The sequence below is a fragment of the Chamaea fasciata genome, unplaced genomic scaffold (genome assembly GCF_029207755.1).
Source record: "Chamaea fasciata isolate MVZ Bird 193981 ecotype frontalis unplaced genomic scaffold, bChaFas1.0.hap1 SCAF_31, whole genome shotgun sequence".
In the NCBI taxonomy this organism is placed as follows: Eukaryota; Metazoa; Chordata; class Aves; order Passeriformes; family Sylviidae; genus Chamaea; species Chamaea fasciata.
In genome coordinates this window covers 3,501,346-3,526,680 of record NW_027094116.1, presented here as the reverse complement: position 1 = coordinate 3,526,680, position 25,335 = coordinate 3,501,346, and the positions used below count along the sequence as shown (strand labels likewise).

At 61.7% G+C, this 25,335-nt stretch overlaps 1 protein-coding gene across 6 annotated transcripts; it reads right to left on the bottom strand.

Moving 5' to 3' along the window:
* On the bottom strand, positions 1-24,547 carry LOC136303229 (sodium/potassium-transporting ATPase subunit alpha-2-like). Of its 6 annotated transcripts, XM_066206930.1 has the most exons (23): positions 24,430-24,547; positions 24,229-24,333; positions 22,567-22,626; positions 21,672-21,875; positions 20,201-20,314; positions 19,977-20,111; positions 18,571-18,688; positions 17,267-17,535; positions 16,179-16,377; positions 14,903-15,012; positions 14,687-14,821; positions 13,301-13,490; positions 12,501-12,676; positions 11,455-11,591; positions 10,475-10,625; positions 8,171-8,339; positions 7,097-7,413; positions 6,246-6,369; positions 4,194-4,339; positions 3,578-3,708; positions 1,688-1,789; positions 1,498-1,589; positions 1-199 (listed from the first exon to the last, which is right to left on the bottom strand). In XM_066206930.1, exons 1-23 carry the CDS (start codon positions 24,478-24,480, stop codon positions 171-173), a joined length of 3,264 nt encoding a protein of 1,087 aa, XP_066063027.1. In that variant the 5' UTR covers positions 24,481-24,547; the 3' UTR covers positions 1-170. The 6 variants fall into 6 exon arrangements, with proteins under 6 accessions (XP_066063027.1, XP_066063022.1, XP_066063023.1 ...); XM_066206925.1 differs by lacking the exons at positions 19,977-20,111; positions 20,201-20,314; positions 21,672-21,875; ... (1 more) ...; positions 24,229-24,333; positions 24,430-24,547 and adding an exon at positions 19,608-19,656; XM_066206926.1 differs by lacking the exons at positions 17,267-17,535; positions 18,571-18,688; positions 19,977-20,111; ... (3 more) ...; positions 24,229-24,333; positions 24,430-24,547 and adding an exon at positions 16,691-16,700.
* Between the last annotated feature and the right edge of the window lie 788 nt (positions 24,548-25,335).

Sequence of the window (25,335 nt, the reverse complement as noted above, 5' to 3'; positions counted from 1 at the left end):
GTCCATCCCAGTACACGCGGGGGGGTTAAACTGGTTTATTGCTCTGCGGGGGGGGGTCCGGGTGCCCCCCCAAATTCCGGGGGGTCCCGCCGCCCCCCGCCCCCCCCCGGGGTTAGTTTTGGGGTGCGGGGGCGGGGCCGGGGGGGTCTCAAGGGTGGGGGTGGGGGGGATCAATAATAAGTTTCCTTCTCCACCCAACCTGCAAAAAGGGGAGGGGGCGTCAGTGGGGGGGGGGTCCCCAAAACCCGCGGGGGTTTTTTGGGGTCCCCCCCCGTATTTATGGGGTTTCGGGGTTCCCACGGGGGTTTTTTGGGGTCCCCCCCCGTATTTATGGGGTTTCGGGGTTCCCTCCCCTTTTTTTTGGGGAGGGGGTTCTATTTTTTGGGGTCTCCATTTTTTAGGGTTTTTATATTTTTTGGGGTTCCTATATTTTGGCAGTTTTCAGTTTTTGGGGTTCTCATTTTTTGGGGTCTCCATTTTTGAGGGGTTCCCATTTTTTGGGAGTTCCCATTTTTTGGGGTCTCCATTTTTGGGGGGTTCCCATTTTTTGGGGTTCCCATTTTTTGGGGTCTCCATTTTTGGGGGGTTCCCATTTTTTGGGGTTCCCATTTTTTTGGGGTCTCCATTTTTAGGGTTTCTATTTTTGGGGGGGTTTCCATTTTTTGGGGGGTTTTTATTTTGGAGGGATTTCAGGTTTTGGGGTTTCCATTTTTGGGGGGTTTCAATATTTTGGAGTTCCCATTTTTTAGGGGGTTCCCATTTTTTGGGGTCTCCATTTTTTAGGGTTTCTATTTTTGGGAGGGGGGGGGATTCCATTTTTTGGGGTTTCTATTTTTGGGGGGTTTTAATTTTTTGGGTTCCCATTCTTTCAGGGTTTCTATTTTTTAGGGGTTTCCGTTTTTTTGGGGGTTCCCATTTTTTTGGAGTTCCCATTTTTTGGGGTTTCTATTTTTTAGTGGTGCCCATTTTTCTGGGGATTTCTCCTGGATTTTTCAGTTCCCCCCATTATTTTTTTTTTTTTTGGGGGGGGAGGGTCCTCCCTCATTTTTTTTGTGCTTTTCCCCCATTTTTTTTTTTAGGTTTCCCCCATTTTCGGGGGGTTTCCTCCCCATTTTTTTGTGCCTTTCCCCCTCTTTTTGGGTCCATTTTTTTGGGTTTCCCTCCATTTTTGGGGGGATTCCCCCTCGGGTTTTTTTTTGTGCATTTCCCCCCATTTTTTTAGGCTTCCCCCATTTTTTTTCTCTTCCCCCCATTTTTTTATCCCATTTTTAAGCCCCCCCATTTTTTTTTACTTTCCCCCATTTTATTCGCTTTTTTCCCCCCTTTTTTACAGTTTCCCCCATTTTTTTTTAGTTTCCCATTTTTTTTTTCACTTCTCCCCATTTTTTTTCTATCCCATTTTCAGCCCCCCCCCCAATTTTTTTTTTTGACTTACCCCATTTTTATTTTTTTTAGGGTGTCCCCCCCCCCCCCAAGTTTTTTGGGGTCCCCTCTCACCTCCGGGGTAGCGCCTCAGGATCAGTTTCCGCACCTCGTCGTAGGCGAAGATGAGCAGGGAATAGGGGAAGGCGCAGAACCACCAGGTCACCCTGGGGAGAAAACCCCAAAAAATAAATTCGGGGACCTCCCCAAATCCCCTCCCCCACAGATTTTTGGGGCGATTTGGGGGTTTTTGGGGGTCCCTCACTTGAGGGGGTACATGCGCAGCGCCACGCCCATGCCCGGGCAGTAGGACAGGAACGCCGCCAGCGCCGTCTCCTCCAGCAGCCCGAAAATCAGGATCTTGTTCCTAAAAAATTGGGGGATTTGGGGTTTTTTTTGGGGGGGGTTTGGACCCGAAAACCAGGATCTTGTTCCTAAAAATATCTGGGGAGGGGACCCCCCAAAAATCTATGGAGGGGGTTGGGGGGCCCGGACACCCTAAAAAACCTAAAAATCGGGTCATGTCCAAAAAAAAATTGGGGGATTTGGGGTTTTTTGGGGGGGGTTTCGACCCGAAAACCAGGATCTTGTTCCTAAAAATATTTCGGGATTTTGGGGTTTTTGGGGGGGGGTTTGGGGGGAGTTTTCGGAGTGTTCTTGGGCACAAAAATCAGGATCTTGTTCCTAAAAAAATTTGGGGATTTTGGGGTTTTTTGGGGGGGGGGTTTTGGGGGGAGTTTTCGGAGTGTTCTTGGGCACAAAAATCAGGATCTTGTTCCTAAAAAAATTTGGGGATTTTGGGGTTTTTTGGGGGAGGGTTTTGGGCCCGAAAATCAGGATCTCGTTCCTTAAAAAAATTTTGGTTTTTTGAAGTTTTTTTGGGGTTTTTTTGGGGGGAGTTTTGGGTATTTCTAAGGGTGGGAGAGGGTTTGGGATTTTTTTGGAAGAGAATTGGGAATTTTGGGGGGTTTTTTGGGAATTTTGGGGGGGGGTTTTGGGGGGCGATTTGAGCCCTAAAATCAAGATCTTGTTCCTAAAATATTTGGGGATTTTGGGGGGTTTGGGGGCTTTTTTGGGGGTTTGGGATTTTTTGGAAGGGGTTTGGAGTGGTTTTGGGGGATTTTGAGGTATTTCTTTGGGGGGGGGGGTGTTTGGGGCTGAAAATCAGGATTTTGTTCCTAAAATATTTGGGGGGTTGGGAGTTTTGGGGGTTTTTAAGGGTTGGGAGAGAGTTTGAGATTTTTTGGAAGGGGTTTGGAGGGGTTTTGGGGGTTTTTGGGCCCAAAATCAGGACCTTGCTCCTAAAAAATTTGGGGTTTTGGGGGAGGATTTGGGTTTTTTGGGGAGTGGGTAATTTTGGCTGGTTTTGGGCGGGATTTTGGGGTGATTTTGGGTGGGATTTTCGGATGGTTGTAAGTGGAATTTTGGGGTGATTTTGGGTGGGATTTTGGGGTGTTTTGGGGGTGTTTCAGGGAAGATTTTGAGGTTTTTTTGGCGGAATTTTGAGATGGTTTTAAGTGGAATTTTGGGGTGGTTTCGGGTGGGATTTTGGGGTGATTTGGGGCATTTTTGGGAGTGTTTCGGCCTCACTTCATGCCCTGCTGGAAGACGGAGTTGGGGCAGTTTTGGGTGGGATTTCAGGGTGATTTTGGGTGGGATTTTGGGATGGTTTTAAGTGGAATTTTGGGATGGTTTTGGGCGGGATTTTGGGGTGGTTTCGGGTGGGATTTCAGGGTGATTTTGGGTGGGATTTTGGGATGGTTCTGGGTGTGATTTGGGGGTGTTTCAGGGAAGATTTTGGGGTTTTTCGGGTGGGATTTTGGGGTGATTTTGGGTGGGATTTTGGGATGGTTCTGGGTGTGATTTGGGTGTGATTTGGGGGTGTTTCAGGGAAGATTTTGGGGTTTTTCGGGTGGGATTTTGGGGTGATTTTGGGTGGGATTTTGGGATGGTTTTAGGTGGAATTTTGGGGTGATTTTGGGTGGGATTTTGGGGTGTTTTGGGGGTGTTTCAGGGAAGATTTTGAGGGTTTTTTGGCGGAATTTTGAGATGGTTTTAAGTGGAATTTTGGGATGGTTTTGGGTGGGATTTTGGGGTGGTTTCGGGTGGGATTTTGGGATGATTTGGGGCATTTTTGGGAGTGTTTCGGCCTCACTTCATGCCCTGCTGGAAGACGGAGTTGCGGCGGGTCTTGCAGATGATGAGGTCGGCCCACTGCACCACCACGATGCTGGCGAAGAACGCCGTGTGGCACGTGAACTCCACCACCTTGCGCTGCTCGTACGTCTGCCGGGCCGCCAGGAAACCGGGAGGAAATTGGGAGGAAACCAAAAGTAAATCAGGAGGAAACCAAGAGTAAACTGGGAGGAAATCAAGAGTAAATCGAGAGGAAACCAGGAGTAAATCGGGAATAAATCAGGAGGAAACTGGGAGTGAATTGGCAGGAAACTGGGAGGAAACCAGGAGGAAACCGTGAGGAAATGGGGGGAAATGGGGCGGAAAGGGGTGTGGAACTTAATGTGGAAATGGGGTTGGAAACTGGGGTGGGAATGGGGAGAAACGGGAGAAGAGGTGGGGAAATGGGGTGGGAATGGGTGTGGAAACGGGGGGAAATAAGTGTGGAAATAAATGTGGAAATGGGGTGGAAACGGGGCGGGAATGGGGGGAAGTGGGGATGGAAATGGGGTATGACTGGGTGGTGTGTAAGGGGTGTGTAACTGGTGTGTAAGGGGTGTGTAAGGGGTGTGTAATGGGTGTGTGGGGTCCCTCACCCACTCCTGGCCGTAGGAATCCTCCAGGTCGTTCTTGGAGCGATCGTCCCAGGCCAGGCGGATCCCCAGCAGCGTCCCCGGCAGGAACCCGTTCTCCGCCAGGATCACAAAGTAGGTGAAGAACCCGCCCAGGGCCTGGATCATCCCTGTGGGGCCGGGATCGGGAACGGGATCGGGATTGGGATCAGAGCCACGGGATCGGGATTGGGATCGGGATCAGAGCCACGGGATCGGGATTGGGATCGGGATCAGAGCCATGGGATTGGGATCGGGATTGGGATCAGAGCCACGGGATTGGGATTGGGATCAGAGCCACGGGATCGGGACTGGGATCGGGATCAGAGCCATGGGATCGGGATTGGGATCGGGATCAGAGCCATGGGATTGGATCACAAAGTAGGTGAAGAACCCGCCCAGGGCCTGGATCATCCCTGTGGGGCCAGGATCGGGATCAGGGCCATGGGATTGGAGCCATGGGATTGGGATCGGGATCAGGATCACACCACAGATTGGGATCAGGATCAGCACCATTGGACAGGGACCGTGGGATTGGGAGCAGCATCCCAGGACTTGGGATCACCCCATGACCCTGCACTGACCGATCTGGCCGTAGGCCATGCTGATGAGTGACCCCAGGGTGACCCCTGGGTGACCACTGACCGATCTGGCCGTAGGCCATGCTGATGAGTGACCCCAGAGTGACCCCTGGGTGACCACTGACCGATCTGGCCGTAGGCCATGCTGATGAGTGACCCCAGAGTGACCCCTGGGTGACCACTGACCGATCTGGCCGTAGGCCATGCTGATGAGTGACCCCAGAGTGACCCCTGGGTGACCACTGACCGATCTGGCCGTAGGCCATGCTGATGAGTGACCCCAGAGTGACCCCTGGGTGACCACAGACCAATCTGGCCATAGGCCATGCTGATGAGTGACCCCTGGGTGACCCCTGGGTGACCACTGACCGATCTGGCCATAGGCCATGCTGATGAGTGACCCCAGAGTGACCCCTGGGTGACCACTGACCGATCTGGCCATAGACCATGCTGATGAGTGACCCCAGAGTGACCACTGACCGATCTGGCCATAGGCCATGCTGATGAGTGACCCCAGACTGACCCCTGGGTGACCACTGACCGATCTGGCCGTAGGCCATGCTGATGAGTGACCCCTGGGTGACCCCTGGGTGACCACTGACCGATCTGGCCGTAGGCCATGCTGATGAGTGACCCCAGAGTGACCCCTGGGTGACCACTGACCGATCTGGCCGTAGGCCATGCTGATGAGTGACCCCAGAGTGACCCCTGGGTGACCACTGACCGATCTGGCCGTAGGCCATGCTGATGAGTGACCCCAGAGTGACCCCTGGGTGACCACTGACCGATCTGGCCGTAGGCCATGCTGATGAGTGACCCCTGGGTGACCCCTGGGTGACCACTGACCGATCTGGCCGTAGGCCATGCTGATGAGTGACCCCAGAGTGACCCCTGGGTGACCACTGACCGATCTGGCCGTAGGCCATGCTGATGAGTGACCCCAGAGTGACCCCTGGGTGACCACTGACCGATCTGGCCGTAGGCCATGCTGATGAGTGACCCCTGGGTGACCCCTGGGTGACCACTGACCGATCTGGCCGTAGGCCATGCTGATGAGTGACCCCTGGGTGACCCCTGGGTGACCACTGACCGATCTGGCCGTAGGCCATGCTGATGAGTGACCCCAGAGTGACCCCTGGGTGACCACTGACCGATCTGGCCGTAGGCCATGCTGATGAGTGACCCCAGAGTGACCCCTGGGTGACCACTGACCGATCTGGCCGTAGGCCATGCTGATGAGTGACCCCTGGGTGACCCCTGGGTGACCACTGACTGATCTGGCCGTAGGCCATGCTGATGAGTGACCCCAGAGTGACCCCTGGGTGACCACTGACCGATCTGGCCGTAGGCCATGCTGATGAGTGACCCCTGGGTGACCCCTGGGTGACCACTGACCGATCTGGCCGTAGGCCATGCTGATGAGTGACCCCTGGGTGACCCCTGGGTGACCACTGACCGATCTGGCCGTAGGCCATGCTGATGAGCCGCTCGTTGACCAGTTTGTCGCTCCGGGGGTTCCGCGGTTGCCGTTTCATGATGTCGCTCTCGGCCGCCTCGTAGGCCAGAGAGATGGCGGGGACCTGAGGGGACAGCGGCGTCACCCGGGGTCACCTCGTGTCACCCACTGTCACCCCTGTGTCACCCTGCGTCACTCAGAGTCACCCTGTGTCAGCCCTGTGTCACTCGATGTCACCCCTTGGCTTCCCAGTGTCACCCAATGTCACCCCTGTGTCACCCACTGTGACCCTGTGTCACACCCATGAGATGTCAATGTCACCCCTTGGCATCCCACTGTCACCCACTTGTCACCCCGTGTCACCCCCATCAGCCGTGTGTCACCCCCTGGCACTCCACTGTCACCCGGAGTCACCCAATGACACCCTGTGTCACCCAGTGTCACTCCACGCCATCCCACTGTCCCCCAACGTCACCCCCATGGCACCCACTGTCACACGTCATGGGATGGTGGCAGTGCCCAGGGGCGGGAGGATTTGGGGTCTCTGGGGCAGATTTGGGGTCTCTGGTTGGATTTGGGATGGATTTGGGGTCCCTGGCTGAATTTGGATTCTCTGGGTTGGATCTGGGATGGATTTGGGGTCCCTGATTGGATTTAGGATGGATTTGGGATCTCTGGGATGGATTTGGGATCTCTGGGATGGATTTGGGGTCCCTGGGATGGATTTGGGGTCCCTGATTGGATTTGGGATCTCTGGAATGGATTTGGGATGGATTTGGGATCTCTGGAATGGATTTGGGGTCCCTGGGATGGATTTGGGGTCCCCGGGTGGGTTTGGGGTCCCCGCTGACCATGTCGGTGCCCAGGTCGATGCAGAGGATGGTGACGGTGCCCAGGGGCAGCGGGATGTTGGCAGTGGTGGATTTGGGATGGATTCGGGATGGATTTGGGATGGATTTGGGGTCTCTGGGATGGATTTGGGGTCCCCGGGTGGGTTTGGGGTCCCCGCTGACCATGTCGGTGCCCAGGTCGATGCAGAGGATGGTGACGGTGCCCAGGGGCAGCGGGATGTTGGCGATGATGAAGAGCAGGAACGGGGTGATCTCGGGGATGTTGCTGGTCAGCGTGTAGGCGATCGACTTCTTCAGGTTGTCGAAGATCAGCCGGCCTGCCAGGGGACAGCGGCGTCCCCAAATGTCCCCAATGTCCCCAGCGCTCCCAATGCCCCAGTGCCCCCAACATCCCAAATATCCACAACGTCCCCAATGTCTCCAATACCCCAATATCCCAAATGTCCCCGAAGTCCTCGATGTCCCCAATATCCCTGAAGTCCCCAATGTCCCCAATGTCCCCAGTGTCCCCAATGCTCCCAATGTCCCCAATATCCCAAATACCCACAATGACTGCAGTGCTCCAAACATCCCCAAAGTCCCCAATGTCCCAAATATTCCCCAATGTCCCCAATGTCCCCATTGTCCCCAATGCCCCATTGTCTTCATTGTCCCCAATGTCCTAATACCCCCAATGTCCTCAAAATCCCTAATGTCCCTGTTGTCCCCAATGACCCCAAAGTCCCCAGTGCCTCCAATGTCCCCATTGTCCCCATGGTCCTCATTGTCCCCAATGTCCCAATACCTCCAATGTCCCCCAAATTCCCATTGTCCCCAATGTCCCCAGTGTTCTCAATGTCCCCTATGCCCCCAATACTCACAATGTCCCTAATGTCCCCGACTGTCCCCAACGTCCCCAAGATCCCCAAATCCTCCAACGACTCCACTGTCCCTAATGTCCCCAATGTCCCCAAGTGTTCCCAGTCTCCCCAAGATCCCCAAATCCTCCAATGACTCCACTGTCCCCAATGACCCCAAAGCCCCCAATTCCCCCAACGTCCCCGATGTCCCCAAGCCCCTGTGCCTGTCCCCGACCTTCCTCGACGCCGGTGACGATGGAGGCGAAGTTGTCATCCAGCAGGATCATGTCGGCCGCCTGCTTGGACACGTCGGAGCCGGCGATGCCCATGGCGATCCCGATGTCCGCCTTCTTCAGCGCCGGCGAGTCGTTGACGCCGTCGCCCGTCACCGCCACGATGGCGCCCTGGGGACGGAGGGGACGTTGGGGACATCGGGAGCGTTGGCGGGTATTTGAGGTATTGAGAGTGTTGGGGACATTGAGGGTATTGGGGACCTTGGGGACACTGTGGGCTTTGGGGACATTGGCGACATTTGAGTCATTGGGAACACTGGGGACATTGGGGACATTGGGTGTATTGGGGACACTGTGGGCTCTGGGGACATTGGTGACATTTGAGTCATTGGGAACACTGGGGACATTGGTGACACTGGGGACATGGGATATTGGGGACATTGGGGACATTGGGTGTATTGGGGACATTGGGGTGTTGGGAACATTGGGGTCTTTGGGGACATTGGGGACATTAAGGGTATTGGGGACCTTGGGGACACTGTGGGCTCTGGGGACATTTGCGACATTTGAGTCATTGGGAACACTGGGGACATTGGGGACATTGGAGGCATTGGGGACATTGGGTGTATTGGGGACACTGTGGGCTTTGGGGACATTTGGGGACATTGGGGGCATTGGGGGCATTGGTGACATTTGGGTCATTGGGAAGGCTGGGACATTGGGGATACTGGGGACACTGGGCTTTGGGGACATTGGGGGCACAGGGGACATTGGGGACATTGAGGGACACAGGGGATGTGGAGACACCAGGGGGACATCACGGGGCGAAGGGATGGGGACATGGGCAGGGGTGGGTTTGGGACACTCCGGGGTGTGGTGACACCACGGGGACACCACGGGACGTGGGGACATTGTGGGGACGTCAGGACAAAGGTGAAGCCAAGGGTCGTGGGGACACCACAGGGATGGGGACAATGTGGGACAGGGATGGGGACATCGTGTGACACAGGAATGGGGACACCGTGGGACATGGGTTTGGGGACACCGTGGGACAGAGGGACGGGGACACCGTGGACACGGGGATGGCAACACCATGGGAAATGGTTTGGGGACACCAGGGGACACGGAACCGGGAGCAGCGAGGGACAGGGGTGGCAGGGGACAGGTGACAAAGGACAGGTGGCAGGGAACAGGGAAGGGCTGTTGGGTTAAGGGGATTTGGGGACAGGTGCCACAGGCGCCACAGGTGACACAGGTGACACGGGTGCCACAGGTGACGCAGGGGACACAGGTGACATGGGTGACACAGGTGACGCAGGGGACACAGGTGACATGGGTGACACGGGTGACACAGGTGACAGGTGACACAGGTGACATGGGTGACACGGGTGACACAGGCGACACAGGGGAAACAGGGGACAGGTGATACAGGTGACAGGTGACACAGGTGTCACAGGAGACACAGATGACACGGGTGACACGGGTGACACAGGTGACACAGGTGACATGGGTGCCACAGGTACCACAGGTGACGCAGGGGACACAGGTGACATGGGTGACACAGGTGACAGGTGACACAGGTGACACAGGTGACACGGGTGACACAGGCGACACAGGGGAAACAGGGGACAGGTGACACAGGGGACAGGTGACACAGGTGTCACAGGAGACACAGATGACACAGGTGACACAGGGGACAAGTGACACAGGTGGCACAGGTGACATGGGTGACACAGGTAACAGGTGACACGGGTGACACAGGCAACACAGGGGACAGGTGATACAGGTGACACAGGTGACACAGGGGACACAGGTGACACGGGTGCCACAGGTGACACAGGTGACACAGGTGACATGGGTGCCACAGGTGCCACAGGTGACGCAGGGGACACAGGGGAAACGGGACAGGTGATACAGGGGACAGGTGACACAGGTGTCACAGGAGACACAGATGACACAGGTGACACAGATGACATGGGTGACACAGGTAACAGGTGACACGGGTGACACAGGCAACACAGGGGACAGGTGATACAGGTGACACAGGTGACACAGGGGACACAGGTGACACGGGTGACACAGGTGACACAGGTGACACAGGTAACAGGTGACACGGGTGACACAGGCAACACAAGGGACACAGGGGACACAGGTGACATGGGTGACACAGGTGACACAGGTAACAGGTGACACAGGTGACAGGCACCATAGGTGACACAGGTGACGCAGGTCACAGGTGACACAGGTGACATGGGTGACACGGGTGCCACAGGTGCCACAGGTGCCAGGTGACGGGGCGGCGTCACCTGTCGCTGGCAGCCCTCCACGATGATCAGTTTCTGCTGGGGCGACGTGCGGGCGAACACGATCTCGGTGTGGTTGCGCAGGATCTCGTCCAGCTGCTCCGAGCTCATGTCCTTCAGGTCCGAGCCGTGCACCACGCACGCCTTGGCCTCCCTGCGGGGTCACGGGGGGGTCAGCGCCCCAAAATTCCCGGGAAAAATCCCCCGGGACCCCAAAATCCTTGGGATCACCACTGGAGTCACCCAAAAATCCCCTCCCCAGGTGCTCCCAGGTCGTGCCCTTCAGGTGTGACCCCTGCACCAAACACACCTTGACCTCCCTGTGGGGTCACGGGGGGGTCAGCACCCCAAAATCTGCTCCAGGGCCCCAAAATTCCTTGGAAGACACTCGTGGGATCCCCAAATTCCCTCAACATCCCCCACCTGGCTCACCTGAGTCTCACCTGTGGTTCTCCTGGCTCGCCTGGGGCTCACCTGAAGCCCACCTGGGATTCTCCTGGGATTCCCCTGGGGGTCACCTGGGGTTCCCTTGGCTCTCCTGGCTCACCTGGGGCTCACCTGGAGCTCCCGTGTCTCACCTGGGGTTCACCTGGGGCTCACCTGGGGTTCACCTGACTCACCTGGCTCACCTGTGTCACACCTGAGGCTCACCTGGGGTTCACCTGGGGCTCACCTGGGGTTCACCTGACTCACCTGGCTCACCTGTGTCACACCTGAGGCTCACCTGGGGTTCACCTGGGGCTCACCTGGGGTTCACCTGACTCACCTGGCTCACCTGTGTCACACCTGAGGCTCACCTGGGGTTCACCTGGGGTTCCCATGTCTCAGCTGGGGTTCACCTGGCTGACCTGAGGCTCACCTGGGGTTCACCTGGCTGATCCATGTCTCACCTGGAACTCACCTGGGGCTCACTTGGGGTTCCCCTGCCTCACCTGGGGTTCCCCTGGCTCACCTGGCTCACCTGTGTCCCACCTGAGGCTCACCTGGGGTTCACCTGGCTGACAGGTATGTTGAGCCTGGCCGCGATGTCCTCCACGGTCTCGTTGCCCTCGGAGATGATCCCCACACCTTTGGCGATGGCCTTGGCCGTGATCGGGTGGTCCCCGGTCACCATGATCACCTGGGGACACCGGGGGGCCGTCAGCACCTGGGGACACCTGGGGACAGCTGGGGGACACTGTCAGCACCTGGGGACACCTGGGGACAGCTGGGGACAGCTGGGGGACACCCTCAGCACCTGGGGGACACCTGGGGACAGCTGGAGACAGCTGGGGGACAGCTGGGGGACACTGTCACCACCTGGGGGACACTTGGGGACACCTGGGGACACCCTCAGCACCTGGGGGACACCGGGGGGACACTTGGGGGACACCTGGAGGACACTCCAGAATGGGGGGGGACACCAGAGATGGGGGACAGGGGTTATTGGGGGATGGGGACATGGGGACATTTTGGGGGGGACATGGGAGTTCAGGTGGCCTCAGGGGGGGTTGGGGGTCCCGGGTGGGTTTTTGGAGGTCCTGGGGGGGTTTTGAGGGTCCCGAGCGGGGTTTTGGGGTCCTGGGCCTCATTTTGGGGGTTCTGGGCAGGGTTTGGGGGTCCCAGGGGTGGGGTTTTGGTTGTCCCAGGTGGGTTTTAGGGGTCCCAGGTGTGTTTTGGGGTTCCCAGGTGTGTTTTGGGGGTCCCGGCAGAGTTTTGGGGTTCCCAGGTGTGTTTTGGGGTCCCGGGTGGGTTTTTGGGGGTCCTGGTTGGATTTTTGGGGATCCCAGGTGTGTTTTGGGGTTCCCAGGTGTGTTTTGGGGGCCCCGGCCGGGTTTTTGGGGTCCCAGGTATGTTTTGGGATCCCAGGTGTGTTTTGGGGTTCCCAGGTGTGTTTTGGGGGTCCCGGCCGGGTTTTGGGGTTCCCAGGTGTGTTTTGGGGTTCCCAGGTGTGTTTTGGGGGTCTCGGCCGGGTTTTTGGGGTTCCCAGGTGTGTTTTGGGGTTCCCAGGTGTGTTTTGGGGGTCCCGGCCGGGTTTTGGGGCTCCCACCTTGATGCCGGCGCTCCGGCACTTGCCCACGGCGTCGGGCACGGCGGCGCGGGGCGGGTCGATCATGGACATGAGCCCCACGAAGCAAAGGTCGCTGGTGGGGAAATTCACCTCGTCCGCGTCGAAGCGGAACCCGCGGGGAAACTTGTCCGGGGGCAGGTACAGGTGACAGAACCCTGGGGACACCACGGGGACACTATGACACCCCACAGGGTCACAGTGTGTCCCCACAGGTGACAGAACCCTGGGGACACCACGGGGACACTGTGACACCCAGAGACATCCCCGGGAACTTGTCCGGGGGCAGGTACAGGTGACAGAACCCTGGGGACACACCGAGGGGACAGTGAAACACCCCCCAGGGTCACAGTGTGTCCCCACAGGTGACAGGACCCTGGGGACACCGCGAGGGGACAATGTGACACCCCACAGGGACTTCTGTTCAGGTGACAGAACCCTGGGGACATCGGGGTGGGGACAATGAGACCCCAGGCATATCCCCAGGAATTTCTGCACAGGTGACAACTCTGGGGACATCGAGGGGACAGTGTGACCCCAGGGACACCGCCAGGGACTTGTCCGGGGGCAGGTACAGGTGACAGAACCCTGGGGACACCGAGGGGACCCAGGACCCCCCGGGACCCTCTCCCCGAATCCCCCCAGCTCCTGGTGAGGATCGTTAACAACTCCTCCTCCTCCTCATCCAGCTGCAGCTCCCCCAAATCCCCTCGGGGACCCCCAAATCCCCCCCGGATCCCCCCAGGACCCTCTGAGATCCCCCCCAGACCCCCCGGGCATACCCAGGACCCTCTCCCCGAGCCCCCCCAGCTCCAGGTAGGCGTTCTGGAAGGCCTCGCGCATCTCCTGGTCCAGCGGCTGCTCCTGGCCCTGCAGCAGGATGCGGGAGCAGCGGTCCAGGATGCGCTCGGGCGCGCCCTTCATCACCAGCAGGTGCCCCTGGGGGTCATCCTCGCGCTCGTGGATGGACAGCTGACCGCGGGGACAGGGGACAGAGGTGTCACGCGGCGTGGGATCACGGGCACGCTGCCCCGTGTCACGCCCACACTGCCCCGTGTCACCAGGGTCACCCATACACTGCCCAGTGTCACCAGTGTCCCCAGTGTCCCCGGTGTCCCCAGTGTCCCCAGTGTCCCCAGTGTCCCCAGTGTCCCCAGTCCCCCCAGTGCCCCCAGTGTCGCCAGTGTCTCCAGTGTCCCCAGTGTCCCAGTGTCTCCAGTGTCCCCAATGTCCCCAGTGTCCCCAGTGTCCCAGTGTCTCCAGTGTCCCCAATGTCCCCAGTGTTCCCAGTGTCCCCAGTGTTCCCAGTGTCCCCAGTGTCCCCAGTGCCCCCAGTGTCCCCAGTGTTCCCAGTGTCCCCAGTCCCCCCAGTGTCCCCAGTGTCCCCAGTGCCCCCAGTGTCCCCAGTCCCCCCAGTGTCCCCAGTCCCCCCAGTGTCCCCAATGTCCCCAATGTTCCCAGTGTCCCCAGTTCCCCCAGTGCCCTCAGTCCCCCCAGTGTCCCCAATGTCCCCAGTCCCCCCAGTGTTCCCAGTGTCCCCAGTCCCCCCAGTGTCCCCAATGTCCCCAATGTTCCCAGTGTCCCCAGTTCCCCCAGTGCCCTCAGTGCCCCCAGTGTCCCCAGTGCCCCCAGTGTCCCCAGTGTCCCCGGTGTCCCCAGTATCCCCAGTCCCCCCAGTGTCCCAGTCCCCCCAGTGTCCCCAGTTCCCCCAGTGCCCTCAGTCCCCCCAGTGTCCCCAATGTCCCCAGTCCCCCCAGTGTTCCCAGTGTCCCCAGTCCCCCCAGTGTCCCCAATGTCCCCAATGTTCCCAGTGTCCCCAGTTCCCCCAGTGCCCTCAGTGCCCCCAGTGTCCCCAGTGCCCCCAGTGTCCCCAGTGTCCCCGGTGTCCCCAGTATCCCCAGTCCCCCCAGTGTCCCAGTCCCCCCAGTGTCCCTAGTCCCCCCAGTACCCTCAGTGCCCCCAGTGCCCCCAGTGTCCCCAGTCCCCCCAGTGTCCCCAGTCCCCCCAGTGTCCCCAGTGTCCCCAGTCCCCCCAGTGTTCCCGTGTCCCCAGTCCCCCCAGTGTCCCCAGTGTTCCCGTGTCCCCAGTGCCCCCAGTCCCCCCAGTGTCCCCAGTGTCCCCGTGTCCCCAGTGTCCCCGTGTCCCCAGTGTCCCCAGTCCCCCGGCACCTGGTATTTGTTGGTGGAGTTGAAGGGGATCTCGGTCACTTTGGGGTTGCGGTCGCGCATCCTCTTGACGGAGCCGCAGGACAGCTGGATGCACTTGAGCAGCGCCGACTCCGAGGCGTCCCCGGCCGTGTCGCGCTGCGGGAGGGGACACCGCGGTGTCACCGGGGGCGGGGCGGGGCCGCGTCCCCTCCCCGGGGCCCTGGGGACCCCCCAGACCTTGGAGATGGAGACGTTCTCCTGGCCCGGCTTGAACACGGCGCGGTTACAGAGCCCCGCGATGCGCGCCAGCGCCGCCCAGGTGGGCGAGCGCTTGTCGAAGGTGGCACCTGGGGACAGCGGGGACAGTCACTGGTGTCACCTGTGTCACCTGTGCCACCCATCGACCACCCCAGTGTCACCCACTGACCACCCCGGTGTCACTAGTGCTGCCTAGGTGGGCGAGCGCTTGTCGCAGGTGGCACCTGGGGACAGCGGGCACCGTCAGGGGACATGCAGGGACAGCCCCAGCTGGGTGGGGACTCCCCTGTGACCCCAGAGAGGGGTCCCGGGAAGGGGGACGGGGAAAGGGACCGGGGGGGACAAGGGAGGGTGAGGCGTGGGAAAAGGGGGGACCCCTGGGCGGGGGGGGACAGGGGGGACACGGGCCAGGGGAAGGGGGGCCAGGGGAGGGACATCGGGGGCAGGGTGATCAGAGAGGTTTGGGGTCCGAGGGGTTCGGGGCGCCAGGGAATTGGGGTGCGGGGGTTTGGGGTCTGAGGGGTTTGGGGTCTGAGGGGTTTGGGGTGCGGGGGTTTGGGGTCTGAGGGGTCTGGGGTGCGGGGGGTTTGGGGTGCGGGGGTTTGGGGTCCGAGGGGTTTGGGGCGCCAGGGAATTGGGGTGCGGGGGTTTGGGGTGCCGGGGTTTGGGGTCTGAGGGGTTTGGGGTGCGGGGGTTTGGGGTCTGAGGGGTTTGGGGTGCCGGGGGTTTGGGGTGCGGGGGTTTGGGGTGCCGGGGTTTGGGGTCTGAGGGGTTCGGGGTGCCGGGGGTTTGGGGTGCCGGGGTTTGGAGTCTGAGGGGTTTGGGGTGCCGGGGGTTTGGAGTCCGAGGGATTTGGGGTACCAGGGAATTGGGGTGCCGGGGTTTGGGGTCTGAGGGGTTCGGGGTGCCGGGGGTTTGGGGTGCCGGGGTTTGGGGTCTGAGGGGTTTGGGGTGCGGGGGTTTGGGGTCTGAGGGGTTTGGGGTGCCGGGGGTTTGGGGTGCCGGGGTTTGGGGTCTGAGGGGTTTGGGGTGCCGGGGGTTTGGGGTGCCGGGGTTTGGAGTCCGAGGGATTTGGGGTACCAGGGAATTGGGGTGCCGGGGTTTGGGGTCTGAGGGGTTCGGGGCGCCAGCGGGTCACAGTGCCGGCAGGATTGGGGTGCCGAAGTTCCAGGTGTTTGGGATTCCAGGGAATTGGCGTTCCGGGGTGGTCGGGGTGCTGGGGCCACGGGGGATTTTGGGGTGACCCCCCACGCACCCGACTGGTCCTCGGTGGTGTCGGCCTCGTGGATCTGGTTGTCGAACCACATGTGGGCCACGGTCATGCGGTTCTGGGTGAGGGTCCCCGTCTTGTCCGAGCAGATGGTGGAGGTGGAGCCCAGCGTCTCCACGGCCTCCAGGTTCTTCACCAGGCAGTTCTTCCTGGCCATGCGCTTGGCCGTCAGCGTCAGGCACACCTGGGGGGCGCCCCGGGGGGGTCACTGGTGCACTGTATGCCCCCCGACCCCAAAACTGGCACCAGAGCCCCCGGTATGGGCTGCAGAGACCCCCCGACCCCAAAACTGGCACCAGAGCCCCCGGTATGGGCTGCAGAGACCCCCCGACCCCAAAACTGGCACCAGAGCCCCCCCAGTGTGCCCTGAGTGCCCGGACCCCCATTGTGATCAGGGTCAGGTACACCTGGGGGGCGCCCCGGGGTGTGGGACCCCCCCCCGGCACCCCCAAACTGAACCCGGTGCCCCACATCCCCCTTCCAGTGCCCCCTCCCACCGTGACGGTGGCCAGCGGCCCCTGGGGCACGCTAGCCACGACGGTGGCCGTGAGGAAGATGATGGTGTAGCCCCCCAACAAGTGCCCCCAGTGCCCTCCCAGTGCTCCCAGTTCCTTCCCAGTGCACTCCCAGTGCCCTCCCAGTGCTCCCAGTGCCCTCCCAGTGCCCTCCCAGTACTCCCAGTGCCCTCCCAGTGCCCTCCCAGTGCCCTCCCAGTACTCCCAGTGCTCCCAGTGCCCTCCCGGAGCCCTCCCAGTGCTCCCAGTGCCCTCCCAGTGCCCTCCCAGTACTCCCAGTGCCGTCCCAGTACCGTCCCAGTGCCCTCCCAGTGCTCTCCCAGTGCCCTCCCAGTACTCCCAGTGCCCTCCCAGTACTCCCAGTGCTCCCAGTGCTCTCCCAGTGCCCTCCCAGTGCCCTCCCAGTACTCCCAGTGCCCTCCCAGTGCCCTCCCAGTGCCCTCCCAGTACTCCCAGTGCTCTCCCAGTGCCCTCCCAGTGCCCTCCCAGAGCTCTCCCAGTGCTCCCAGTGCCCTCCCAGTGCCCCCCAGTGCCCCGGCGGCGCCCCCAGCCCCTCACCGTGACGGTGGCCAGCAGCCCCTCGGGCACGTTGGCCACGATGATGCCGATGAGGAAGATGACGGCCTCCAGCCAGGTGTAGCCCAGGATGAGGGAGAGGATGAAGAAGGAGAGGCCGAGGAAGACGGCGACGCCGGTGATGAGGCGGATGAAGTGCTCGATCTCCATGGCGATGGGCGTGCGCCCCACCTCCAGCCCCGAGGCCAGCGAGGCGATCCTGCCCATCACCGTGCGGTCACCCGTGGAGATGACAATGCCACGCGCCGTGCCTGGGGACGGGGACAGCGGGGCACAGGGTCAAGGACAGGGAGACAGCGGGAATGGGGACAGGGACAGGGTGACAACAGGAATGGGGACAGGGAGACAACAGGAATGGGGACAGGGAGACAACAGGAATGGGGACGGGGACAGGGAGACAATGGGAACCGGGACAGGGTGACAACAGGAATGGGGACAGGGACAGGGTGACAACGGGAATGGGGACAGGGAGACAACAGGAATGGGGAACAGAGTGAGGGTGACAACGGGAATGGGGACGGGGACAGGGTGACAGTGGGAATGGGGACAGAGTGAGGGTGACAACGGGAATGGGGACAGGGACAGGGAGACAATGGGAATGGGGACAGGGACAGGGTGACAACAGGAATGGGGACAGGGACAGGGTGACAATGGGAATGGGGACAGGGACAGGATGACAACAGACCCAGGGACAGGACCAGGGTGACAAGGGGACAGGGACAGGGTGACAATGGGAATGGGGACAGGGGCAGGGTGACAATGGGAATGGGGACAGGGACAGGATGACAACAGACCCAGGGACAGGACCAGGGTGACAAGGGGACAGGGACAGGGTGACAATGGGAATGGGGACAGGGGCAGGGTGACGATGGGAATGGGGACAGAGTGAGGGTGACAACAGGCCTGGGGACAGGGACAGGGGGGCAGAGGGCCCGGGGACAGAGTGAGGGTGACGATGGGAATGAGGACAGGGTGACAATGGGCCCAGGGACAGGAAGAGGGTGCCAAAGATCCCAGGGACAGGATGAGGGTGACAAAGGGACAAGATGAGGGTGACAAAGGGCCCAGGGACAGGATGAGGGTGACAAAGGGGACAGCACAAGGGTGATAAGGATCCCGGGGACAGGATGAGGGTGACAAAGATCCCAGGGACAGGGCGAGGGTGACAAAGAGCTCGGGGACAGGATGAGGGTTACAATGGGGCGGGATGAGGGTGACAAAGAGCCCGGGGACAGGACCAGGGTGACAATGATGCGGGGACCCCACGGGGGTCTCGGGGCGCCCACCCTCCACGCAGTTGGTGGAGAAGAAGCAGATGTTGCGCGTCTCCAGCGGGTTCTCGTGCGTGAACTCCGGGGAGCGCGTCTGCGGCTCCGACTCCCCCGTCAGAGAGGAGTTGTCCACCTGCGACGGGGAAATGGGGGGCGGGTCAGTGGGATTTTGGGGGCTACGGGCGGGTTTGGGGGGTCGGTGGGATTTGGGGTACAGGTGGGTTTGGGGATATGGGGGGAATTGGGGTACAGGGGGTACAGGTAGGTTTGGGGGTTCAGTGGGATTTTGGGGGCTACGGGCGGGTTTGGGGGGTCAGTGGGATTTGGGGTACAGGTGGGTTTGGGGATATGGGGGGAATTGGGGTACAGGGGGTACAGGTAGGTTTGGGGGTTCAGTGGGATTTTGGGGTACAGGGGTGTGGGATTCAGTGGGAATTGGGGTATGGGGGGTACAGGTGGGTTTGGGGATGTGGGGGGAATTGGGGTACGGGGGTGTAGATGGATTTGGTGATTTAGTGGGAATTGGGGTGTAGGGGTATGGGTGGGTTTGGGGGGTCAGTGGGATTTTGGGGTGTGGGGTGTGGGATTCAGTGGGAATTGGGGTATGGGGGTTACAGGGGCATGGGTGGGTTTGGGGGTTCAGTGGGATTTTGGGGTACAGGGATACGGGTGGGTTTGGGGACATGGGGGAAATTGGGTGGGAATAGAAGGGGCGAAATACGTGGGAGTGAGGGGAAGGGGTGGGGCGGGGGATGTGGGTGGGATCAGGTGGGATCGGGCGGGATCCGGAGGGATCGGGTGTGAACGGGTGGGTGTAGGTGGGAATGGGGCAGTGAGGGGCTGTGGGAGGTGTGGGGGTGTAGGGGTGGCACTGGGGGGAACTGGGGTGCCCCTCGTGCCCATCGTGGAGACGATCTGCACGTCTGCGGGCACCCTGTCCCCACCCAAGGTCCCAAATGTCCCCAAGGTCCCCTGGGTCCCCTGTGTCCCAATGTCCCAAATGTCCCCCATGTCCCCCAAGTCCCCCATGTCCCCCATGTCCCCGTGCCCACCTTGCAGCCGTGGGAGGAGATGATCCTCATGTCCGCGGGCACCCTGTCCCCACCCAATGTCCCCAATGTCCCAAATGTCCCCCATGTCCCCGATGTCCCCCATGTCCCCCAAGTCCCCCATGTCCCCGTGCCCACCTTGCAGCCGTGGGAGGAGATGATCCTCATGTCCGCGGGCACCCTGTCCCCACCCAATGTCCCCAATGTCCCAAATGTCCCCCATGTCCCCCATGTCCCCAATGTCCCCGTGCCCACCTTGCAGCCGTGGGAGGAGATGATCCTCATGTCCGCGGGCACCCTGTCCCCACCCAATGTCCCCAATGTCCCAAATGTCCCCCATGTCCCCCATGTCCCCAATGTCCCCGTGCCCACCTTGCAGCCGTGGGAGGAGATGATCCTCATGTCCGCGGGCACCCTGTCCCCTCCCTTCACCTCCACCAGGTCCCCGACCACGACGTTCTCGGCGTTGATCTGGATCTTCTCTCCCTCGCGGATCACCAGCGCTTGCTGGGGGAGGGGGGCACCGAGCGCCTCAGGGGGCGCCCACCCCCCCGGGACCCCCCTAGAGACCCCCCCCCCCCGGGACCCCCACCCACCTGGGGCACCATGTTCTTGAAGGAGTCCATGATCTTGGAGCTCTTGGCCTCTTGGTAGTAGGAGAAGCAGCCGGTGACAATGACAACGGCGGCCAGGACCACGCCCAGGTACAGCTGGCACAGGGCGGGGGGGGTGGCACCTGAGCACCTGGGGGGCACCGTGGGACCCCCCGCCCCCAGGGAACCCCCAGGGCAGGGTGACAGGGAGGGGACAGCCCTCGGTGTCAGCCAGGGTGGTGTGACATCCCCCCACAGCCACAGCCGGACCCCCCCGCCCGCCCCCGGGGGGTGGCATGGGGACAAGGGGAGGGGACAAGGGGACACCGGTTTGTGCCACCCCCTTAGTGTGTCCCCAGTGCCAGTGTCCCCATGGCGCCTGTCCCCGCTCCGTGCCTGTCCCTGTCCCCGCGATCCCCAGTGTCCCCCATGCCCCCCCATACCCGCAGTGTCCCCAGTGTCCCCTACACCCCGCAGTGTCCCCCATACCCCCAGTGTCCCCAAAATGCTCCTGTCCGCCCTCACTGCTCGTGGTGTCATTCTGCTCTCGCCGTTACCCCCGTGCCCCCCGTGTCCCCGTGTCCCCCATGTCCCCTATTCCCCCCAGTGTACCCTATGCCCCCAGTGTCCCCATGTCCCCCGTGCCCCTGGTGTTCCCTATTCCCCACAATGTCCCCTGTGCCCCGCGTGCCCCCAGTGTCCCCATGTCCCCAGTGTCCCCGGAGTCCCCATAATGCTCTCGTTCCCCCTATTCCCCCCATGTCCCCCGCGCCCCTGGTGTCCCCTATTTCCCCCCATGTTCCCGTGTCCCCTATTTCCCCCCGTGTCCCCTATTTCCTCCTGTGTCCTCGTGTCCCCCATTTCCCCCCGTGTCCCCTATTTCCCCCCGTGTCCTCGTGTCCCCCATTTCCCCCCGTGTCCCCTATTTCCCCCCGTGTCCCCGATGTCCCCCGTGTCCCCTATTTCCCCCCGTGTCCCCGTGTCCCCTATTTCCCCCCGTGTCCCCGATGTCCCCCATGTCCCCTACTTCCCCCGTGTCCCCTATTTCCCCCCGTGTCCCCTATTTCCCCCTGTGTCCTCGTGTCCCCCATTTCCCCCCGTGTCCCCTATTTCCCCCCGTGTCCTCGTGTCCCCTATTTCCCCCCGTGTCCCCGATGTCCCCCGTGTCCCCTATTTCCCCCCGTGTCCTCGTGTCCCCTATTTCCCCCCATGTCCCCGATGTCCCCCGTGTCCCCTATTCCCCCCGTGTCCCCTACTTCCCCCGTGTCCCCTATTCCCCCCGTGTCCCCGTGTCCCCTATTTCCCCCCGTGTCCCCGATGTCCCCCGTGTCCCCTATTCCCCCCGTGTCCCCGTGTCCCCTACTTCCCCCGTGTCCCCTATTTCCCCCCGTGTCCCCTATTTCCCCCTGTGTCCTCGTGTCCCCCATTTCCCCTCGTGTCCCCCATTTCCCCCCGTGTCCCCGTGTCCCCTCACGTTGTCGTTGGCGGGCTCGTCCTCCATGGCGGCCTGGATGCCGTAGGCCAGGAAGCAGAGGATGGCGCCGATCCAGAGCAGGATGGAGAAGCCCCCGAAGAGCTGCCGGCAGAACTTCACCCACTCGGGGGTCGTGGGCGGCGGCGTCAGCGCGTTGGGGCCGTCCTGCACCAGGATCTCGGCCGCCCGCGCGTTGGTCAGGCCCTGCGGGGGGACACGGTGACACCGGGGACACCCCCGGGGGCGTGGGGGGGATGGGGGGCACGGGCAGGGGATGTTGGGGACATGGGGACACAGCCAGGGGACAATGGGGACATGGGGGACACAGCCAGGGGATACAGCCAGGGGACAATGGGGACATGGGGGACACAGCCAGGGGACACAGCCAGGGGACACAGCCAGGGGACAATGGGGACATGGGGGACACAGCCAGGGGACATGGGCAGGGGACACTGGGGACACTGGGGACATGGAAGGAACAGCCAGGGGACATTGGGGACATGGGGGGTGATGGGGACATGGCAGGGGACACTGGGGACATGGGGGTGATGGGGGTATGAGCAAGGGACATTGGGGACATGGTGGACATGGGCAAGGGACATTGGGGACACTGGGGACATGGGAGGCACAGCCAGGGGACATTGGGGACATGGGGGGTGATGGGGGGCTAGGGTGGGGGGGGGCCCTTGGGGACAGGGGGACATGTCCAAGGGTCACCCATAGGGACAGGAGGGGTGGGGGTGCTGGAGGTGGCACTGAGGGTGGGACATGGGGACAGGAGGACTTGGGGACATGGGGACAGGGGGATCTGGGGACATGGGGGTAGAGGGATGTGAGGACACAGGGACACGGGGACACGGGGACAGGGGGACACAGGGACAAGGGGACATCTCACCCGGGACAGGTCCACCTGGTACTTCCTGCCCAGCTCATCCAGGGACAGTTTGTGGTCATCCTGAGGGACAAATGTCACCCCTGTCACCGCGTCCCCGCAGCCAGGGTGGAGGGCCAGCTGTCCCCGGTGTCCCCTGTCACCCGTGTCCCCCACAGAGAGGGAATGGCCAGCTGTCCCCTGGTCACCCCTGTCACCCGTGTCCCCCCAGCCGGAGTGGCGTGGCCACTGTGCCCACGGCCCCGTGTCACCCGTGTCCCTCTGGAGGGGGTGGCGTGGCCAGCTGTCCCCAGAGTCCCACGTCACCCACATCACCCCTGTCAGCGTGTCACCTCAGCTAGGTGACACGGCCAGCTGTCCCCGTGACCCCAGGTCACCCCAGCAGGGTGGCATGTCCCCATGGCCCCGTGTCACCCACGTCCCTCTGGATGGGATGACACAGCCAGCTGTCCCCGGAGTCCCATGTCACCCATGTCACTGTGTCACCCCAGCTGGGGTGACGCGTTCAGCTGTCCCCATGTCCCCATGGTCCCGTGTCACCCACGTCCCCCTGAATGGAGTGGCATGGCCACTGTCCCCACAGTCCCATGTCCCTCCTGTCTCCCATGTCCCCACGGTTCCATGTCACCCATGTCACCTCTGTCCCCACGGATGCAATGACATGGCCACCATCCCCACAGTCCCACGTCACCCGTGTCCCCACAGATGGGATGGCACAGCCACCATCACCGTGTCCCATGTCATCATTGTCCCCCTGTGTCACCCATGTCCCCATGAGTGGCATGACATAACCACTGTCCCCTTGGCCCCATGTCACCCCACATTCCCCGTGTCCCCAGTGTCACCCATGTCACCTATATAACCAGGTGCCCCCATTGTCCCCATGGTCCCAGTGTCACCCATATCCTCCGTGTCACCCCACGTCACCCACGTCACCCGTGTCCCCAGGAATGCAATGACATGGCCACCATCCCCATGTCACCCATGTCCTGTGTCCCCCATGTCCCCCCATGTCCCCCATGTCCCCGTGGTCCCAGTGTCCCCCATGTCCCCAGGAATGCAATGGCATGGCCACCATCCCCATGTCCCCCGTGTCCCCTATGCCCACGTGTCCTACATGTCCCCCATGCCCCCAATGTCCCCACTGTCCCCTGTGTCCACCATACTCTCCATGTCCCCCATGTCCCCCATGTCCCATGTGTCCCCCATGTCCCCAGTGTCCCCCAGTGTCCCCTGTGTCCCATGTGTCCCGTGTCCCTGTGTCCCCAATGTCCCCATGTCCCCCATACCCCCACTGTCCCCTATGCCCCCATGTCCCCCATGTCCCCTGTGTCCCCCGTGTCCCCCGTGTCCCCTGAGTCCGCAATGTCCCCTGTCTCCATGTCTCCCCTTGTCCCCCATGTCCCATGTGTCCCCCATGTCCCCCAGTGCCCCCCATGTCCCCCATGCCCCCCGTGTCCCCCATGCCCCCCAGTGTCCCCCATGTCCCCTGTGTCCCCCATGTCCCATGTGTCCCCTATGCCCCCAGTGTCCCCCATGTTCCCCCCAGTGTCCCCCATGCCCCCCGTGTCCCCCTGCCCCCCAGTGTCCCCCATGCCCCCCGTGTCCCCCTGCCCCCCAGTGTCCCCCTGTCCCCCCTGCGGCCGTCCCCGTGTCCCCACTCACCAGGTTCACCTCCTTCTTGAGCTCGTCCAGCTCCTTCTCCTTCTGCTTCCTCTTCCCGCCGCCATTCTCGGACGTGGTGGCCGCGGGCGAGTACTCGCGGCCGGCCTGCGGGGACACCCCCGGGTGGGCACGGGGACCCCCCCGGCGGGCAGGGGACACCCTCCCCCACCCCCCCGGCCCCCCCAGCCCCAGGGCCATTACCGTGGGCGTGGAGGTCACGGCCAGCACCGGCGTCACCGTGGCCACCGGCATCGTCGGCGTGGGGAGGGGGCGGCGGGAGCACCGGGCGGCCGTGGGCGGGGGGGGGGGGGCGCGGGGGGGTCAGCGGGGTCACTGGGGGAGGGGGCAGCAGGGTGACACGGCGGTCACTGGGGGGCAGTCGTGGTGACAAGGTGGCCCCGCGGTGGTGGGGGTGGTCACCGAAGGGGTCACTGGGGTCACCCGGGGGTCACTGTGGTCACCGGGGTGGCGTTGTGGCCATCGGGGGGTCACTGTGGCCATCGGGGGGTCACTGTGGCCATGGGAGGGTCACTGTGGCCATGGGTGGTCATTGTGGTCACCAGGGGGTCACTGTGGTCACTGGGGTGGCGTTGTGGCCATGGGGGGGTCACTGTGGCTATCGGGGGGTCACTGTGGTCACCAAAGGGGTCACTGTGGTCACTGGCGTGGCGTTGTGGCCATCGGGGGGTCACTGTGGCCATCGGGGGGTCACTGTGGTCACCAGGGGGTCGCTGTGGTCACTGGGGTGGCGTTGTGGCCATCGGGGGGTCACTGTGGCCATGAGAGGGTCACTGTGGCCAGGGGTGGTCATTGTGGTCACCAGGGGGTCACTGTGGTCACCAAAGGGGTCACCGTGGTCACCAGGGTGGCCTTGTGGCCATGGAGGGGTCACTGTGGTCATTGAGGGGGTCACTGTGGCCATGGGTGATCATTGTGGTCACCAGGGGGTCACTGTGGTCACCAGGAGGTCACTGTGGCCATGAGAGGATCACTGTGGTCATTGAGGGGGTCATTGTGGCCACAGGGGGTCATGGTGGCCAGGGGTTGTCACTGTGGTCACCAGGGGGTCACTGTGGTCATAGGGTGGACACTGTGGTCACCGGGGGG

Bases quoted from the DNA above. Each gene is read 5' to 3' on its own strand.
- LOC136303229 (XM_066206930.1), bottom strand. From the start codon at position 24,480: ATGCCGGTGGCCACGGTGACGCCGGTGCTGGCCGTGACCTCCACGCCC. The intron at 11,592-12,500 runs GTGGGAGCCCCA...CGGTGTCCCCAG, and splicing joins GCCGGAGCGCCGGCATCAAG to GTGATCATGGTGACCGGGGA. The intron at 200-1,497 runs GTGAGAGGGGAC...CCCTTTTTGCAG, and splicing joins CCTGAGGCGCTACCCCGGAG to GTTGGGTGGAGAAGGAAACT.